This window comes from Coregonus clupeaformis, chromosome 24 (assembly GCF_020615455.1).
Source record: "Coregonus clupeaformis isolate EN_2021a chromosome 24, ASM2061545v1, whole genome shotgun sequence".
In the NCBI taxonomy this organism is placed as follows: domain Eukaryota; kingdom Metazoa; phylum Chordata; class Actinopteri; order Salmoniformes; family Salmonidae; genus Coregonus; species Coregonus clupeaformis.
In genome coordinates, this window is record NC_059215.1 from 30,436,071 (window position 1) to 30,456,047 (window position 19,977).

At 43.7% G+C, this 19,977-nt stretch overlaps 1 protein-coding gene across 2 annotated transcripts in view; it reads left to right on the forward strand.

Annotated features, from left to right (window-relative positions):
- Positions 1-966: 966 nt before the first annotated feature.
- The window catches only part of LOC121538324 (brefeldin A-inhibited guanine nucleotide-exchange protein 2), a 34,600-nt gene continuing 15,589 nt past the window's right edge, over positions 967-19,977 (forward strand). For both annotated transcript variants that reach the window (XM_041846205.2, XM_041846206.2), the window contains exons 1-14: positions 967-1,283; positions 7,071-7,101; positions 7,334-7,457; positions 12,772-12,918; positions 13,339-13,518; positions 13,876-14,143; positions 14,259-14,513; positions 14,627-14,748; positions 14,934-15,067; positions 16,648-16,882; positions 17,036-17,135; positions 17,248-17,387; positions 17,539-17,647; positions 19,365-19,554. In XM_041846205.2, the coding sequence (XP_041702139.1) occupies positions 1,118-1,283; positions 7,071-7,101; positions 7,334-7,457; positions 12,772-12,918; positions 13,339-13,518; positions 13,876-14,143; positions 14,259-14,513; positions 14,627-14,748; positions 14,934-15,067; positions 16,648-16,882; positions 17,036-17,135; positions 17,248-17,387; positions 17,539-17,647; positions 19,365-19,554 (2,201 nt within the window). In that variant the 5' untranslated portion in view covers positions 967-1,117. The remainder of the gene's footprint in view (positions 1,284-7,070; positions 7,102-7,333; positions 7,458-12,771; positions 12,919-13,338; positions 13,519-13,875; positions 14,144-14,258; positions 14,514-14,626; positions 14,749-14,933; positions 15,068-16,647; positions 16,883-17,035; positions 17,136-17,247; positions 17,388-17,538; positions 17,648-19,364; positions 19,555-19,977) is intronic.

Below are 19,977 nucleotides of genomic sequence, written 5' to 3' on the forward strand. Positions count from 1 at the left end.
CATTGTCTTGATCACGTTGAGGGAGAGGTTGTTGTCCTGGCACCACACGGCCAGGTCTCTGACCACCTCCCTATAGGCTGTCTTGTCGGTGATCAGGCCTACCACTGCTGTGTCGTCGGCAAACTTAATGATGGTGTTAGTCGTGCCTGGACATGCAGTCATGGGTGAACAGGGAGTACAGGAGGGGACTGCGCACGCACCCCTGCGGGGCCCCTGTGTTGAGGATCAGCGTGGCAGATGTGTTGTTACCTACCCTTACCACCTAGGGGCGGCCCGTCAGGAAGTCCGGGATCCAGTTGCAGAGGGAGGTGTTTAGTCCCAGGGTCCTTAGCTTAGTGATGAGCTTTGAGGGCACTATGGTGTTGAACGCTGAGCTGAAGTCAATGAATAGCATTCTCACGTAAATAATGTGAATCATCTTTCAAGAACCAAAATTAACAGAAAATGCTCAGGATCATATCATATACAAGTGCTCCCATCTTATAACTTGGCATGTATCAGAATTGGGACCAGTTGAAACATAGTAGCAAATGCTGGTGACTAAACCCCCTTTCCCATTTCATCTGTGATGGGAGTGACTGTGACTGATTCTCTGTATATATTACCACCTAGTGGATAAAGTAGGCAGTACTTTTATTTCAGTGGGCGTTATTCAACCCCCCAAAATTAGAAGGTTCATAAAATTGTAAAATAGTATGCATGATGTTTCTATAAAACAAGACATAAAAATAAACCTAGCTAAATAACCCCAGATATTTTTGGCCCACACTGCTGCTTACAGAAGAATCCAAATCAATTAAACTGGTTATTACTAACGAAATATCTGTAAGAAATGTGTATAAAACCTTTACCAGCATGACATGTAAAGGTTTTGGTGGGAAACTGAAGGCATCATTCGATCCAGTGGAGGGGGATAAAGCGTCAAATAAAAGCAGCTTAGAATCACGTGACGTGACGTGTAAACAACATGGCGACTCAGTGCTGAGGTAGCAGTCCCAACAAACTCGGTGGATAGACACACACCGATAGCCCGGGTTCGTTAGCATTTCTCTCGCCTGCATCTACGCAGGGTCAGGCCAGAGATGCCGGCCTGAGAGAGCAGCAGTTATATCAAGAGATGCAACAGCAACAACGTCTTGCTCAACAACAACACCAGAAGCAGACGGAAAGCACAAAAACCAAGAGCATGTTTCTGTCTAGAGCGCTTGAAAAGATCCTCTCGGATAAGGAGGTGAAGCGGAGCCAGCACAGCCAGCTGCGTAAAGCATGTCAAGTGGCTCTTGGTGCGTGAGTTGAATTTTTTTTATTGGTTGACGTTGCATCCATAGGGTTGTTATTTATTCAATGTAATGTTTTAGCTAGTTAACCCTTCCGTGATAACTAGTTAATGTTGTTTGTTAGCGAGCTAGCTATGGCGTTCAATGGCCTCCTGTCAAGGTAGCTAGCTTGGTAGCCAGCTAGATTAGCTAGTTTGGTGGCTAGCTAGCTACCAACACAACGCAGCATAATGTTCAACGCTTCCCCTCTTTGAAAACTGGTTTATGATCGTGGAGCCTTGTCATATATCTGGCTGCATGTGAACACTTGGATCTTATAGTCAGTCATATGCTATGTCTTCAGATTGCATTATCATCCCTGTCAACTTTGACAGCTAGCTACCTAGCTAGTTGGCTAACTAGTTAGCTTGCTACCTAGCCATTGGACCAATCATTGTACAGTACGTAGCACTGTCAGCTTTAGGCAGCTGGCAATTTACTTCAGTAAGGATACTTTGACGTCCATTCTTTTCCACTGAGCAGTGGGGGGATAGTTTTACACACCCACACATTCTTGCTTTTGTGATGTTTTTTGAGAGATCAATCCTGCTCAATTGTAACCATGTCTTTGATTATCTGATTGGGAGACATGGCAGCTGTATACATTTTACTGTAAATGAATGATCGTGTTTATTTTACTGTAGTTGAATGGTCATTATTACTGCTAGTTCAGAACGGCATAGTTGCTGTTGTCCAATAAACACGAGGTTCTTGGGCAGGGTCTAACCGAATGATGTGTGTAAACCCATCATTGGTCTAACCTAGAATAACTTCTAGCTAGATGTTTTAAGCTACCAGAAATTCCAGTTCAGTGATGGCATACTTCCGGGAACTTTTAAGCCTATTTTCCAGTCTCTCCCTCACTCATTTTGAGATGGGGGGAAAAAAGAGGCAAACATGTTTGCGCTTTGACCCGATCCTGCACTGTACATTATTTATGATTCAGGGCAGGTAGACAAGCAATGGTTTCCTATTCACCACTTAGATTCCAGTCGACACATTGTCACAGACAGGTAACCCCATACTGAAGTAGCTCCAGATTAATTAGGTGGGTAAATGTTGACTTTGCTCCGTTTTAAATTAATCTCTCCATATTTACATTACCCAGCCCACTAATAGACTATCATATTCGGCACACTGTACACTAAACAGTTTACTTAGGCTTTAGTCTATTCATTGCATACTTCTCGTTGGAACAGATGTTGCGTTCATCCTGGTTTTGGGTAGTGGTGGGAGAACCTGCCTGCCTGGCTGAGACCGCTACACTTCATTGCCCAAATTCTTTATGTTATAATGAGCATTGTTAGTCTGATAACATGTTATAATGAGAATGCCACAATGAATCCTTATCCTCTGACAAATATTAGCCACTCTTTTTTTCACAAACTGAGTGGCCAATGGACTGTGGTTCCCCCTAGTTTGAGTGTACGCACACACATGCCATCGAGCAATTAGGGGGGGTGGTTTCCACTTCCAACAGACACTGTCTGGCACCATAGTGCAGTAAACTGCAAATGAACAAACTGTAATGTATCCTAGATTGTGACATTTAGACTATTGCACAAGTTGTATTTCCTGATACACTACCAGTCAAAAGTTTGGACACACCTACTCATTCAACATATTTTACATTGTAGAATAATAGTGAAGAAATCAAACTATGAAATAACACACATGTAATCATGTAGTAACCAAAAGTGTTAAGCAAATCAAAATATATTTTATATTTGAGATTCTTCAAATAGCCACCCTTTGCCTTGATGACAGCTTTGCACACTCTTGGCATTCTCTCAACCAGCTTCACCTGGAATGCTTTTCCAACAGTCTTGAAGGAGTTCCCACATATGCTGAGCACTTGTTGGCTGCTTTTCCTTCACTCTGCCACCCGACTCATCCCAAACCATCTCAATTGGGTTGAGGTTGGGGGATTGTGGAGGCCAGGTCATCTGATGCAGCACCCCATCACTCTCCTTCTTGGTCAAATAGCCTCAAATAGCCCTTACATAGCCTGGAGGTGTGTATGGGCCATTGTCCTGTTGAAAAACAAAAGATAGTCCCACTAAGCCCAAACCAGATGGGATGGCGTTTTGCTGCAGAATGCTGTGGTAGCCATGCTGGTTTGAATTCCTTGAATTCTAAATAAATCACAGACAGTGTCGCCAGCAAAGCACCCCCACACCATAACACCAACTCCTCCATGCTTTATGGTCGGAACTGCACATGCAGAGATCATCCATTCACCCACACCGCGTCTCACAAAGACACGACGGTTTGAACCAAAAAACTTCAGGATAGTCCTCGTTGAGGAAGATATACGTTCCTCTCAAGTTCTTGGCTCTTTCCATAACAGCTACCTCAAACTTGACCACTATTGGCCTGTGCGTGTCACCTGGGCCGGTGGTGGGTTTTCCAGTCCTGTGGGCGCACTCCACCTCAATCTTCCTGTGGTCCATTTTCAGTTTCTCAGAGATAATTTACCTCACTTTGTCCTCACTTTGACTCCATCCAGGTCTCGTGGAGATTCTGCAATTCCATCCACAACCATGTTCCGCCTTTATTGTCCCTCAAGATAATCTGATTTCTCCGTCATTGTTATCATGGATTCACATACAGAACTGATGTGCTCTCTCAATGACTGCTGTCATCTTGCCATTCTCCTGTTTAAACTCATCGAGCAGACCCTCGGAGAACTATTTCCTGTTCTTCAGATCCTGGACCTCTCTGGTCAGGTCGTCCATTCCTTTATTAGTTGAACACTTGAAGCTATTTTCTTGTTGTTGTAACAACTATTTTTGTTCATTTAAAATATCCTTCACCTGTGATAGAGAAACACCACTGTCCTCAACGGTACCCCCACCGGCTTTGGTCTTTGTCATGGTAGCAATGTAGGTTATGCTGTTACTCATTGCAGTTCCAGACAGGGCAGGTCGCATGGAAGATTGAAAACAACAACAACAACACAAGCCCGGTCCCAGCCACAATGGCTAACCGCGTCGCGGGCTGCATACAAGCCCTCAACCCCACTAGCTTGATAGGCAGCTAGCTAGCATCTAGGCTAGCTGCTACGCCAAGCAGCTCCTCAGACCTGGCCTTGGTCGGCAGGATCACTGGACAGATTGTAGCGGTCCCAGCAACTGATGCCAACCGCGTTGCGGGATCCAAACTCAAAAGGTAGCTAGCTAGTAACAACTTTTTCAATAGACTTTCAAAACTTTCCAAAACAACAAACCGAGCTCTCCCTCGTTCCGCATTCAACAGGAAGTGATGACAGGAGGTTAGACATGGAAAAATGTATAGAATAGCAAGAATATTAGCTTTAAAACTGCAAGATGTTCTTTGCACCCCATGACAAAATGTGTAGAATTGCAGGAAATAAGCTTTAAACCTGCAAAATTCTCTCCACCAACAAGAGGGATGTGAACCGTTTGTGTCATGAACAGTGCTTTTGCCCATAGAATTAGACGGGGAGGGGCGCACGGGATACTCCCCAATGCTGGAAGGGGGTCCCGGGTGGAAAAAGTTTTGGGACCCCAGCTCTACCATACTGAGCACTACTGCAACTGTGGTTTGTGACTACTATAATTTCCTTTTGTGGCCAATTCAATTTCTGTCATTCTGTTACAGATTTCTAGGTCACTCTGTTAACAATTTAGACACAGTTGTTATCACTAAAAACACTAACTAATTAGTAGGTCTACCTTGTTACTTCTGTGAACTTCCATAATCCTCCCTCTTCATAAGGGAGATACATTTTAAAATAACTTAAAGATGTGTGTTTTTGGTAACGGAATAACAAGGCACTAGGCAATATTTCTAAACTTATAGAAGGCACATTTCAGCAAAACTACACTGAACAAAAATATAAATGCAACAATTTCAAAGATTTGAGTGAGTTACAGTTCATAAAAGGAAATCAGTCAATTGAAATCAATTCATTAGGCCCTAATCTATGGATTTCACATGACTGGGAATACAGATATGCATCTGTTGGTAACAGATACCTTTAAAAAAAAGGTAGGGGTCTTGGATCAGAAAACCAGTCAGTATCTTGGTGTGACCACCATTTGCCTCATGCAGCGCGACACATCTCATTCACATAGAGTTGATCAGGCTGTTGATTGTGTCATGTGAAATGTTGTCCCACTCCTCTTCAATGGCTGTCAAAGTTGCTGGATATTGGCGGGAACTGGAACATGCTGTCGTACACGTTGATCCAGAGCATCCCAAACATGCTCAATGGGTGACATGTCTGCTATGTATGCAGGCCATGGAATTGTGTTCGTTGTCCGTAGCTTATGCCTGCCCATACCATGGCCATCGAAGGTGAGCATTTTCCTAATGAAATCGGTTACAACGCCAAACTGCAGTCAGGTCAAGACCCTGGTGAGGACGGCGAGCACGCAGATGAGATTCTCTGAGAAGGTTTCTGACAGTTTGTGCAGAAATTCTTTGGTTGTGCAAACCCACAGTTTCATCAGCTGTCCGGGTGGCTGGTCTCAGAGGTCCTGGGCTGGCGTGGTTACACATGGTCTGCGGTTGTGAGGCCGGTTTGATGTACTGCCAAATTCTCTAAAACAACGTTGGATGCAGCTTATGGTAGAGGAATGAACATTACATTCTCTGGCAACGGCTCTGGTGGACATTTCTGCAGTGAGCATGCCAGTTGCAAGCTCCCTCAACTTGAGACATATGTGGCATTGTGTTGTGTGACAACTGCACATTGTAGAGTGGCCTTTTATTATCCCCAGCACAAGGTGCACTTGTGTAATGATCATGCTGTTTAATCACCTTCTTGATATGCAACACCTGTTAGGTGGATGGATTGTCTTGGCAAAGGAGAAATGCTCACTAACAGGGATGTAAACAAATTTGAGCACAACATTTGAGAGAAATAAGCTTTTTGTGCAAATTGAACATTTCTGTGATCTTTTATTTCGGCTCATGAAACATAGGACCAACACTTTACATGTTGCGTTTTATATTTTTTCAGTGTAAATATAAATGTTGATATTAGTTGGCAGGGGCCTTCAACGTTATTTTGTTTTGATGCATTTCTAATACCTTTTTTTAGGACTTTTTCTAGTAGATGTTTTTAAAGACCCCCTTTTCCATATTTTTTTACCAGAAATCAAAGCCTTTTCTTATTCCAAATTTTTAGGATGGAAAATGGTTAAATTTATCTATGCCTTAATTTGCCCAAAATATTGCTTCTTAGCTTTCATTTGACACAATTTTATATGCTCCTATAAACTTCACATGTTGGTGCTCATGGGTCCTTTTACATGAAAATGCCCCTGGCTAACTCATTGATCCTGCTTTGTAGTATACCCCTCTGGTCTAAAGAGGCAATCTGCAATTTCTGCATCCATTTTTTTACTCCTAAATTAATGCTATATATACACATTGATTCTTGAAGAATATTAATTATGAATGCCTCATGAGCTTAGATGAACTGTCGTACCCCACCAGAACCCAAAATATAAGCCTGGTTTACTCCAGTGTTTGTAAATATTGTACATGTAAACAACCAAAACCTCAAAACATGCCTTAAACTATACTTTTGGTATCTTGGATGGTCAGTCCTTGCACCCATAGCTCTGTCTATGAATTTGAGTGGTTACTTTTCTCCAGGGCCATCCCTCAGCATTTTACTAAAACTGAAGCGGGGTGTCCCCTTTTATTTTTTAACAGCGGATTGCCCCTTTTAAGGTAGATGTTCAGACATCACTGATCTTGTTCCTTTTGTCTTCACAGATGAAATTAAAATCGAGCTTGAGAAGCAAAAGTAAGTTCCTTTCCCTCTTTGTATTTGGATCACATGGGCAGGTGATTGGTTTGATGCACCTATTAAGCAGTCACCACTGTTATTAGTGGTTATTAAGCTTGTAATGTCCTGAGGCCTGTATTACATTAACAGTTTAGTCATTTAGCAGACACTCTTAAACAGAGCGACTTACAGTGCATTCATCTTAAGGTTGTAGTTCCTGTTGTCATTTACCTTTTCCTTTGGCCTACAGAGATGGCACAGTGGTTCCGCCCCGAGCAAACTACATTGAGGCTGACAAATATGTGCTACCTTTTGAGCTTGCCTGTCAATCTAAGTCCCCACGCATTGTCAGCACCTCATTGGACTGCCTACAGGTATGTAGTGATGGGGGAAAAAATGGATAACGCTACATCAGGGTATTATTTTGGGATGATACAGTGCCTTCGTAAAGTATTCAGGTCCCTTTACTTTTTCCACATTTTGTTAGGTTACAGCCTTATTCTAAAATTGATTAAATTGTTTTTCCCCTCATCGTGGTCAAAAGTTTTGAGAATGACACAAATATTAATTTTCACAAAGTCTGCTGCCTCAGTTTTTATGATGGCAATTTGCATATACTCCAGAATGTTATGAAGGGTGATCAGATGAATTGCAATTAATTGCAAAGTCCCTCTTTGCCATGAAAATGAACTTAATCCCCCAAAAACATTTCCACTGCATTTCAGCCCTGCCACAAAAGGACCAGCTGACATCATGTCAGTGATTCTCTCGTTAACACAGGTGAGAGTGTTGACGAGGACAAGGCTGGAGATCACTCTGTCATGCTGATTGAGTTAAAATAAGACTGTAAGCTTTAAAAGGAGGGTGGTGCTTGAAATCATTGTTCTTCCTCTGTTATCCATGGTTACCTGCAAGGAAACACGTGCCGTCATCATTGCTTTGCACAAAAAGGGCTTCACAGGCAAGGATATTGCTGCTAGTAAGATTGCACCTAAATCAACCATTTATCGGATCATCAAGAACTTCAAGGAGAGAGGTTCAAATGTTGTGAAGAAGGCTACAGGGCGCCCAAGAAAGTCCAGCAAGCGCCAGGACCGTCTCCTAAAGTTGATTCAGCTGCGGGATCGGGGCACCACCAGTGCAGAGCTTGCTCAGGAATGGCAGCAGGCAGGTGTGAGTGCATCTGCACGCACAGTGAGGCAAAGACCTTTGGAGGATGGCCTGGTGTCAAGAAGGGCAGCGAGGAAGCCACTTCTCTCCAGGAAAAACATCGGGGACAGACTGATATTCTGCAAAAGGTACAGGGATTGGACTGCTGAGGACTGGGGTAAAGTCATTTTCTCTGATGAATCCCCTTTCCAATTGTTTGGGGCATCCGGAAAAAAGCTTGTCCGGAGAAGACAAGGTGAGCGCTACCATCAGTCCTGTGTCATGCCAACAGTAAAGCATCCTGAGACCATTCATGTGTGGGGTTGCTTCTCAGCCAAGGGAGTGGGCTCACTCACAATTTTGCCTAAGAACACAGCCATGAATAAAGAATGGTACCAACACATCCTCCGAGAGCAACTTCTCCCAACCATCCAAGAACAGTTTGGTGTCGAACAATGCCTTTTCCAGCATGATGGAGCACCTTGCCATAAGGCAAAAGTGATAACTAAGTGGCTCGGGAACAAAAAATTGAAATTTTGGGTCCATGGCCAGGAAACTCCCCAGACCTTAATCCCATTGAGAACTTGTGGTCAATCCTCAAGAGGCGGGTGGACAAACAAAACCCCACAAATTCTGACAAACTCCAAGCATTGATTATGCAAGAATGGGCTGCCATCAGTAAAGATGTGGCCCAGAAGTTAATTGACAGTATGCCAGGGCGGATTGCAGAGGTCTTGAAAAAGAAGGGTCAACACTGCAAATATTGACTCTTTGCATAAACTTAATGTAATTGTCAATAAAAGCCTTTGACACTTATGGAATGCTTGTAATTATACTTCAGTATACCATAGTAACATCTGACAAAAATATCTAAAAACACTGCAGCAGCAAACTTTGTGAAGACCAATACTTGTGTCATTCTCTCAACTTTTGACCATGACTGTACACACAATACCCCATAATGACAAAGCAAAAACTGGTTTTCAGAAATGTTTGTTAGGTACTCAGTACTTTGTTGAAGCACCTTTGCATTGATTACAGCCTCGAGTCTTCTTTGGTATGACGCTACAAGCTTGGCACACCTGTATTTGGGGAGTTTCTCCCATTCTTCTCTGCAGATCCTCTCAAGCTCTCAGGTTGGATGGGGAGCGTCGCTTCACATCTATTTTCAGGGCTCTCCAGAGATGTTAGATCGGGTTCAAGTCCGGGCTCTGGCTGGGCCTCTCAAGGACATTCAGACACTCCTGCATTGTCTTGGCTGTGTGATTAGGGTCGTTGTCCTGTTGGAAGGTGAACTGTCGCCCCAGTCTGAGGTCCTGAGCGCTCTGGAGCAGGTTTTCATCAAGGATCTCTCTGTACTTTGCTCCGGTCATCTTTGCCTCGATCCTGACTAGTCTCCCAGTCCCTGCTGCTGAAAAACATCCCCACAGCATGATGCTGCCACCACCATGCTTCACCGTAGGGATGGTGCCAGGTTTCCTCCAGATGTGACGCTTGGCATTCAGGCCAAAGAGTTCAATCTTGGTTTCATCAGACCAGATAATCTTGTTTCTCATGGTCTGAGAGTCTTTAGGTGCCTTTTGGCGAACTCCAAGCGCGCTGTCATGTGCCTTTTACTGAGGAGTGGCTTCCGTCTAGCCACTCTACCATAAAGGCCTGATTGGTGGAGTGCTGCAGAGATGGTTGTCCTTCTGGAAGGTTCTCCCATCTCCACAGAAGAACTCTGGAGCTCTGTCAGAGTGACCATCGGGTTCTTGGTCACCTCCCTGACCAAGGCCCTTCTCCCCCGATTGCTCAGTTTGCCGGGCGGCCAGCTCTAGGAAGAGTCTTGGTGGTTCCAAACTTCTTCCATTTAAGAATGATGGAGGCCACTGTATTCTTGGAGACCTTCAATGCTACAGAAATGTTTTGGTACCCTTCCCCAGATCTGTACCTCGACACAATCCTGTCTCTGAGCTCTACGGACAATTCCTTCGACCTCATGGCTTGGTTTTTGCTCTGACATGCACTGTCAACTGTGGGACCTTATATAGACAGGTGTGTGCCTTTCCAAATCATGTCCAATCAATTTAATTTACCACAGGTGGACTCCAATCAAGTTGTAGAAATATCTCAGGGATGATCAATTGAAGCAGCATGCACCTGAGCACAATTTCTAGTCTCATAGTAAAGGGTCGGAATACTTATGTAAATATGGTATATTTGGTATGTCAGTTATTTATTTTTAATGCATTTGCAAACATTTTATAAAAACCTGTTTTCGCTTTGTCATTATGAGGTATTGTGTGAAAATTGCTGAGGATAAAAAAAAAAAATAAATTTTAGAGTAAGGCTGTAACGTAACAAAATGTTAAAATTCAAGGGGTCTGAATACTTTCTGAAGGCAATGTATATCGTATTGTATCGTTTTGACAATGTTACAATATTATTTTTGCGCTAGTTGGCTCTACCTGCACCAAAACTCCAGTATTTTTCCTTCATAGTTTGTTCTCCATCTTTTTTAAATCGGGAGCCATTTTGTTTTCAGCACTTTTATTTCAATGACTGATCAAAACTCATTTTCTCATGGCTCTCGCTTGTCCCTCTGCAGCAGACATATGGTGAGCAATATGTTTGTAACATGGAATCGCAATAAAACTACAGTATCGAATCGCAATACATACAGTGGGGAGAACAAGTATTTGATACACTGCCGATTTTGCAGGTTTTCCTACTTACAAAGCATGTAGAGGTCTGTAATTTTTATCATAGGTACACTTCAACTGTGAGAGACGGAATCTAAAACAAAAATCCAGAAAATCACATTGTATGATTTTTAAGTAATTCATTTGCATTTTATTGCATGACATAAGTATTTGATACATCAGAAAAGCAGAACTTAATATTTGGTACAGAAACCTTTGTTTGCAATTACAGAGATCATACGTTTCCTGTAGGTCTTGACCAGGTTTGCACACACTGCAGCAGGGATTTTGGCCCACTCCTCCATACAGACCTTCTCCAGATCCTTCCAGGTTTCGGGGCTGTCGCTGGGCAATACGGACTTTCAGCTCCCTCCAAAGATTTTCTATTGTGTTCAGGTCTGGAGACTGGCTAGGCCACTCCAGGACCTTGAGATGCTTCTTACGGAGCCACTCCTTAGTTGCCCTGGCTGTGTGTTTCGGTTCGTTGTCATGCTGGAAGACCCAGCCACGACCCATCTTCAATGTTCTTACTGAGGGAAGGAGGTTGTTGGCCAAGATCTCGCGATACATGGCCCCATCCATCCTCCCCTCAATACGGTGCAGTCGACCTGTCCCCTTTGCAGAAAAGCATCCCCAAAGAATGATGTTTCCACCTCCATGCTTCACGGTTGGGATGGTGTTCTTGGGGTTGTACTCATCCTTCTTCTTCCTCCAAACACGGCGAGTGGAGTTTAGACCAAAAAGCTCTATTTTTGTCTCATCAGACCACATGACCTTCTCCCATTCCTCCTCTGGATCATCCAGATGGTCATTGGCAAACTTCAGACGGGCCTGGACATGCGCTGGCTTGAGCAGGGGGACCTTGCGTGCGCTGCAGGATTTTAATCCATGACGGCGTAGTGTGTTACTAATGGTTTTCTTTGAGACTGTGGTCCCAGCTCTCTTCAGGTCATTGACCAGGTCCTGCCATGTAGTTCTGGGCTGATCCCTCACCTTCCTCATGATCATTGATGCCCCACGAGGTGTGATCTTGCATGGAGCCCCAGACCGAGAGTGATTGACCGTCATCTTGAACTTCTTCAATTTTCTAATAATTGCGCCAACAGTTGTTGCCTTCTCACCAAGCTGCTTGCCTATTGTCCTGTAGCCCATCCCAGCCTTGTGCAGGTCTACAATTTTATCCCTGATGTCCTTACACAGCTCTCTGGTCTTGGCCATTGTGGAGAGGTTGGAGTCTGTTTGATTGAGTGTGTGGACAGGTGTCTTTTATACAGGTAACGAGTTCAAACAGGTGCAGTTAATACAGGTAATGAGTGGAGAACAGGAGGGCTTCTTAAAGAAAAACGAACAGGTCTGTGAGAGCTGGAATTCTTACTGGTTGGTAGGTGATCAAATACTTATGTCATGCAATAAAATGCAAATTAATTACTTAAAAATCATACAATGTGATTTTCTGGATTTTTGTTTTCGATTCCGTCTCTCACAGTTGAAGTGTACCTATGATAAAAATTACAGACCTCTACATGCTTTGTATCAAATACTTGTTCTCCCCACTCTATCGTATCGGCGCCTAAGTATCGTGATAATATTGTATCGTGAGGTCTTTGGCAATTCCCAGCCCTACAGGTACGCAATTGTACACATTAAATTACACACACACACATTTGTAATTGTGGGAGGGAGCCAGGACTCAATTGTGGGTGGAAGGTAATTGTAAGTCCCTACTTGTAAATGCCACTAGGTGGAGTTAAAATGTTGTTACACCTGTTGTGCAACTCCTCAGAGTTATGTTCCTAAATGCCACAGATGCATACATTCTCCGCAATCTCTCGTCTCTCCTTTTCCCCTATTGCAGAAGCTCATTGCCTATGGCCACATCACAGGGAACGCCCCTGACAGTAGTGCTCCAGGGAAGAGGCTCATCGACCGGCTGGTGGAGACCATCTGTAACTGCTTCCAGGGCCCACAGACAGACGAGGGGGTGCAGCTGCAAATCATTAAGGTGAGTCTGTCAGGGACTCCATTAATCTTAAACCTCTCCTTTATTTATAGCTACATATTTATACCGATGTACTATATTTAGCCTAGTTGCCTCTCAGGACAAATTGCTGCCCATTATTTCCCACCTCCCATTCCCCACTGTGATACTACAGGTATATCCGCTGGCAAATCAGTCTTTTATGGCTGTACAGCAGGTGTGATGCATAACCAGAGCTCATTTAAGTTTCACATAGTGCAACTCCAAAGTTGAGGGTCCAAAGTCTGTCTTGTTCATACAAGCCACCAGTATTATCACTGTTGATAATAGGTTTTATTGGACTGACCAGCCTTCCTACCGTATTTGAACATCTATAATTCACAAAGGTAGTGAAAGACATGATTTTCTTCTATTTCCCCTGACTGTCCTGACTCTGTTCTCCAGGCTCTCCTGACTGCAGTGACCTCCCCTCACATTGAGATCCATGAGGGGACTGTACTACTGACTGTGCGTACCTGTTACAACATCTACCTGGCTAGCCGCAACCTCATCAATCAGACCACCGCCAAGGCCACGCTCACACAGATGCTCAATGTCATCTTCACCCGCATGGAGACACAGGCGGTCAGTATACTGTCCAGACCAGCCCAGTTCAGTCTCATATTTACTTGGTCATATATACAGTAATCTACACAAAGCACTCGGCTCCGTCATAGACCCTGGTCTGTATCCTCTTAAAGCAAGCTGATTGTGTAATGGAGATGGAAAATAATATTGATTGAATCTAGACTGGAAATGGATATCCTCTTTGTGTCTCAATCATTTCTCCATAAGTGTATTTGTCAGTGTGTAACCGTCTGTCTCCTAGTCTTATGAGCCGACTGGTTGACTTGTTAATTTGCTGTTATTAACATGCTGTTTGGTGGTCTGACAAGTTTTATTGATCATGACCGGTCTGTCCATTTCCCTGCATCTATACAGGCTCTGGTGTCTCACGAGCAGGAGAAGGATAGACTGTGTTTGCCCCATCAGAACCCTTCCACTTCCCCTGGGCGGATGTCCGGTTCCCCCCGGTCAGACCACACCCTAGACTTCAGTGGGACCCCCTCTCCTGCGGCCAGCACCCCAGACCTCAATACCACGCCCCTGGCCCCAGACACACCCTCCATCAATGGCCAACCAGAGGAGTGCAAGACTGAGGAGGATGTGGTTGCTACAGAGGAGAAGAGGGAGGAGACACCACCTCCAGGTATTGGCTTTGAGTATATTTATACTTAGCGTAGATCATATGCTTCTATTGCATGACATTTCTGAAGCCTACATCATCCTCATTCATTTGACACATCTTCTTTTCTTATCAAAAGTTTTTGAAGATCCAGTGCCAGAGACACCACCAACAGTAAAACAGCCAATAGAAGAAGGGGATGAAGTGGGGCAGGGGGAACGTTCCGAGGTGCGGCATGGAGAGATATCAGAAGTAGGGCAGGGGGAGAGATCAGGAGTAGGAGAGGAGGAGAAATCAGAAGTCGATTCAAAGCAAACAGAGCAACCAACGAGTGAGGTGGTGGAGGAAGTGGCTCCAGCACCTGAACCAGAGCCACAGCCCCAGACCGCACCAGGTTAGTCATTGGTTGGAACCATAGGTGGAGTGATTGGACAGAGTTTGTTAATCAGGTCTTGGCTATCATTTACACACCTGTATCAGACTGGTCTGTTCCACCTCTCCACACAGAAGGGGATCATCCCCCTGAGCCTGAGCAGGCGGAGGTGGCGCCCCCTAGACCCAGGACAGATACGAACCAGATGAACGGCATTATGGATGACCGTGGTTCAGTGTCCTCTACAGACATCCTGGTGAGTTAGCTCTTATCCGTGGAATGAGGGTGCGTCACATCAAAGGTTCTATGGGAGAAAACAGTGATTCCTGATTATTTTTGCCCCTATGCATTATACATAGTTATGGTCATTTAGTTACATATTGACAATTGCGTAGTATAGTTTAAGCTGTTCTGTTAAAGTTATTTACTCTCTGTCTTTAGGATGCAGAGTCTATGCAGGGTGGCCAGAACGCTGCTCGTTTCTCCCACATCCTGCAGAAAGATGCCTTCCTAGTCTTCCGCTCCCTCTGCAAGCTCTCCATGAAGCCCCTGGCGGACGGACCCCCTGACCCAAAGTGAGACATGATCCACTAGTCCTTCAGCCCTAGTTTCTCCTCTGTTCACACACACTACTGCTCCCTTGGTCTCATCACCTAATCCAAGTCCAAGTTTCTCCTGGCTTTCTCTTCACAATACTATATACAGTGCCTTCAGAAAGTATTCACACCCCTTTACTTTTTCAACATTTTGTTATAAAGTAGGATTCAAATGAATTTAATTGTCATTTTTTGTCAATGATCGACACAATACTCATGTCAAAGTGGAAGAAAAAATAGAACATTTGTTATGTCTTGATTAGATAAGTATGTCAACCCTGCTGAAAGGTGAATTTGTCTCCCGGTGTCTGGTGGAAAGCAGACTGAACCAGGTTTTCCTCTAGGATGTTGCCTGTGCTTAGCTCTATTATGTTTATTTTTATCCCCCAAAAACCTCCATAGCCAATTTTTTTTGCAGTTTTAATTTAGTGCCTTGTTGCAAACATAATGCATGTTTTGAAATATTTGTATTCTGTACAGGCTTCCTTCTTTTCACTCTATCATTTAGGTTAGTATTGTGGAGTAACTACAATGTTGTTGATCCATCCTCTGTTTTCTCCTATCACAGCCATTAAGCTCTGTAACTGTTTTGAAGTCACTATTGGCCTCATGATTAAATCCCTGAGCGGTTTCCTTCCTCTCCGGCAACTGAGTTAGGAAGGACGCCTGTGTCTTTGTAGTGACTGAGTGTATTGATACACCATCCAAAGTGTAATTAATAACTTCACCATGCACAAAGAGATATGTCTGCTTTTGTTATTTTTACCCATCTACCAATAGATGTCCTTTGTGGTTGAATCTGTGTTTGAAATGTACTGCTCGACTGAGGGACCTTACAGATCATTGTATGTGTGGGGTATAGAGATGAGGTAGTCATAAAAAAAAACATTTAAAACACTATTATTGCACACGGTGAGTCCATGCAACGTATTATGTGACTTGTTAAGTACATTTTTACTCCTGAACTTATTTAGCCTTGACATAACAAAGGGGTTAAATACTTATTGACTCAAGACATTTCAGCTTTTCATTTTTTATTAATTTGTAAACATTTACAAAAACATAATTTCACTTTGACATTATGGGGTATTGTGTGTAGGCCATTTAATAAATGTTATATTCAGGCTGTAACAACAAAATGTGGAAAAAGTCAAGGGGTGTGAATACTTTCTGAAGGCACTGTAAATAGCTGCTGCTTGATATATAGAGCGTTTTGAAGATCAGTATACTGAGGTTTGCTGGAGGTTTTACATTCTGGACTGGGCTTCTTCAGTTGCTGTAATCTAAAACCCTAAAGCTGGGAGTCTGAATAAGCAAATGAAAGCTGAGCCTGATCACTGCATCCAAACGTATTAGACAGTGACGTGCTGTACAAGACATTCATATACTAAACTGTTGAATATTTATTCAACATCTCCCTTTCTTTGGCTCTTTCCCATGTCCTTGTCGTCTCTCCTTTCTCCAACTCTCCTTCTTTCCCCTCTTCATTGCCTTTTCCTGTCTCTCTCCTCTCCCCGTCTTACTCCTCTCTCCCCTTTTCTCTCTCCCCCTCTCCTCAGGTCTCATGAGTTGCGCTCCAAAGTGGTGTCCCTGCAGCTACTGCTGTCTGTGCTGCAGGGGGCAGGGCCCGTCTTCCGCACCCACGAGATGTTTGTCAACGCCATCAAGCAGTACCTGTGTGTGGCCCTCTCCAAGAACGGGGTGTCCTCTGTGCCCGAGGTGTTCGAGCTCTCCCTCGCCATCTTCCTCACCCTGCTCTCCCACTTTAAAGTCCACCTCAAGATGCAGATCGAGGTACGGGATACAGGATTCGTCGATTTCATCTGTGATTTTGAGTCCTTTTACTCAATTCATAATAGGCAACATGGAATGGAAAATATAAATAAATGATGCAACTACTTACCACTTTTCATTCCCTCACTCCCACCCTCTCTCTACCTCTCTCAGGTGTTTTTCAGGGAGATTTTCCTGACCATCCTGGAAACATCATCTAGCTCCTTTGAACACAAGTGGATGGTCATTCAGACCCTCACACGTATATGTGCAGGTAAAAACACACAAGCCTTATGGACACATTTAGTGCGCATTGCTGTTTATGTACATATACCACTAAACCCCGAGACCTGTCTCATTTTTATCTTCAAACCCTTCACCCCCAGATGCTCAGTGTGTGGTGGATATCTATGTAAACTACGACTGTGACCTGAACGCTGCCAACATCTTTGAGCGGCTGGTTAACGATCTATCTAAGATTGCCATGGGGAGGAGTGGCCAGGAGCTGGGGATGACCCCTCTACAGGTGACCTCACACTGACCTCTCAGTAGTTCTACCAAATATGTTGACATCATGCTTGGATTTTGTCTGTCGTTTAGCTGTTTCTCTAGGGTAGAAAATATTTTTGAGCTCTGTGAAGTATGTGACAGACTGGTTAACCTGAGACAAATTGCAGGAGCTGAGTCTGCGTAAGAAGGGTCTGGAGTGTCTGGTGTCCATTCTGAAATGCATGGTGGAGTGGAGCAGAGACATGTATGTCAACCCCAACCTGCAGGCCAACCTCGGTGAGTGGAATGAGCAGTGTGTGTCTAGCTGTGTGTCTAGCTGTGTCTGTGTGGGTAGCAGGGTTTCCGTTAGGACTGAGAAGATTTACATTTATCTGACATTTGGGAAATGTGTATTGGGTGTGTAACCCATTCGGGCCATCAATAAATGAGGGATATTGACCAAATGAGCCACATTTACATGTCCTCAACAGCCTTTGTGTCCTTAAACAGCCTTTTACAAATTACAAAAACACTTCCTTGTGTTTCGATGTGTAGCATATGCAAAACTTTATAGCCTATCGTTTTTATTGGTTTTTACTTTACTAAAACAATTGTCCACCTCACGGTTCAGCTGTCAGAGATTTGAGCACTGAATGCATCAGGGAATTGCATGTGTAGGCTATAAAGATAAGCATTATATTGTTAGATTATAGGAGTAACTCTGGTAGGCCTAAAACATTCAACCTCACCTCAAGTTCAACTGTAGTATAATAGGCTAATAGCCACACCACACCAAACCTTCACAAATGTTTCTAAACTTTATTAGGGTAATATCAGATGTAAGTCAAGCCATTGTTTATAGGGAAAATGCAAGCAGGATATTATATTGCGGCAAACGCAACATTACAGTAGGAACTTAATTTGGCCAAAGAAAATGGCTCAACAGAATGAAACAAAACACTTTCAAACAGGCTATATTGCAGAAATTACCAAGAAAGGCTAGTGCCTACCGTACCCAACAAATTACTGCAATAGGCTAATGATATTTATTTTAACACAGGCCTACATATAACCTAAGTACAGAGCACACAATTAGACAGTTCAAACATAATTTAGCCAACGAAAATATATCAACAGAATGAAAAAAACAAACACGTTTTGCATATTTAAAGAACTGGTTTAGATTAATAAATGGGCCTACAATAATAACAATGATATACAATAATGATAAAATAAAATAAATATGGAACAAAAATGCATCCTACCTGAATTGCGACTTGCACAGTGGCCTGCATTTGGCCGCACCGATGTTCTTCTCATATTTGTCCACTACAATATTAAAAGTTGTCCGTACGGAGGACATTCCCCTTGTCGGCTTTTCACTATAGGCATACTCTCTAACTTTCATTTTACTTCAATGAAAAAGGCCTCCATCTTCAAAATCAACAGTACCCAAGGCTCCTTTCTCTCTCTCTCTCTCTCTCTCTCTCTCTCTCTCTCTCTCTCTCTCTCTCTCTCTCTCTCTCTCTCTCTCTCTCTCTCTTCTCTCTCTCTCTCTCTCTCTCTCTCTCTCTCTCTCTCTCTCTCTCTCTCTCTCTCTCTCTCCCCCCCCCCTCTCTCTCTCTCTCTCTCTCTCTCTCTCTTCTCTCTCTCTCTCTCTCTCTCCTCTCTCTCTCTTTTTCCTCTCTCTCTCTCTCTCTCTCTCTCTCTCTCTCTCTCTCTCTCTCTCTCTCTCTCTCTCTCTCTCTCTCTCTCTCTCTCTCTCTCTCTCTCTCTCTCTCTCTCTCTCTCTCTCTCTCTCTCTCTCTCTCAGCAGGAGCATGCACGTAAGGCATTGCGCAAAGAGTGAGACAATGGTGCTGAAGTGCGAAATCGGAATGTATTATATGCATCCCTGGACAATTTGGCCGGCAATTAACGGCTAACGGAAACCCAGGTGTCTAGCTGCACCTCTCAGCCTAAACAGAAGGCTTGTGTGTATCTTGACCCTGCTGTGTGTCTGTGTGTGACCCAGGCCAGGAGCGTCCGTCAGAGGGTGAGGGTCCGGAGCTGAAGCTTCCTGACCACCTGGCGTCTCGTAGAGACAGCGTCAGTTCTCTGGACTCCACCATGTCATCTAGTGTCCAGTCCTCCCAGCCTGACCACCCAGAACAGTATGAGGTCATCAAACAGCAGAAGGATGTCATTGAGCACGGCATTGAGCTGTGAGTCTCACTCTCTTTGTCCTTCCCTCTAACTGTCTTTTATTTGACTCTGTCTATATGTCAGTCTGGGAGATTGTGTCTCTCGCAGTGTTGATTTCGTCAACAATAACTGACGAAAAATATTTGTCAACTACCTATTGTTTTTCCTGATAAAAGCTAATGACGATAACGAGACGAGATGCCATGAAAACAACGATAACTTTCACCAAAGGAGTTTTCAGTTTTGTTGACAAAAATGTGACGAGATGAGAATTCCATGTGAGACTAATGGACATTCAATTTGACATGAAGCTACTTTTCCATCTGTTTTGTCCAATTAAAAGCAGGCATTCCTTTGCAGAATATTTAATGCAATCCTCTTATTGGCAGAATGAACGTCTTTAAGTTGCTCAGTCTTATTGAGCTGATCTGCCTGGCTCTCCC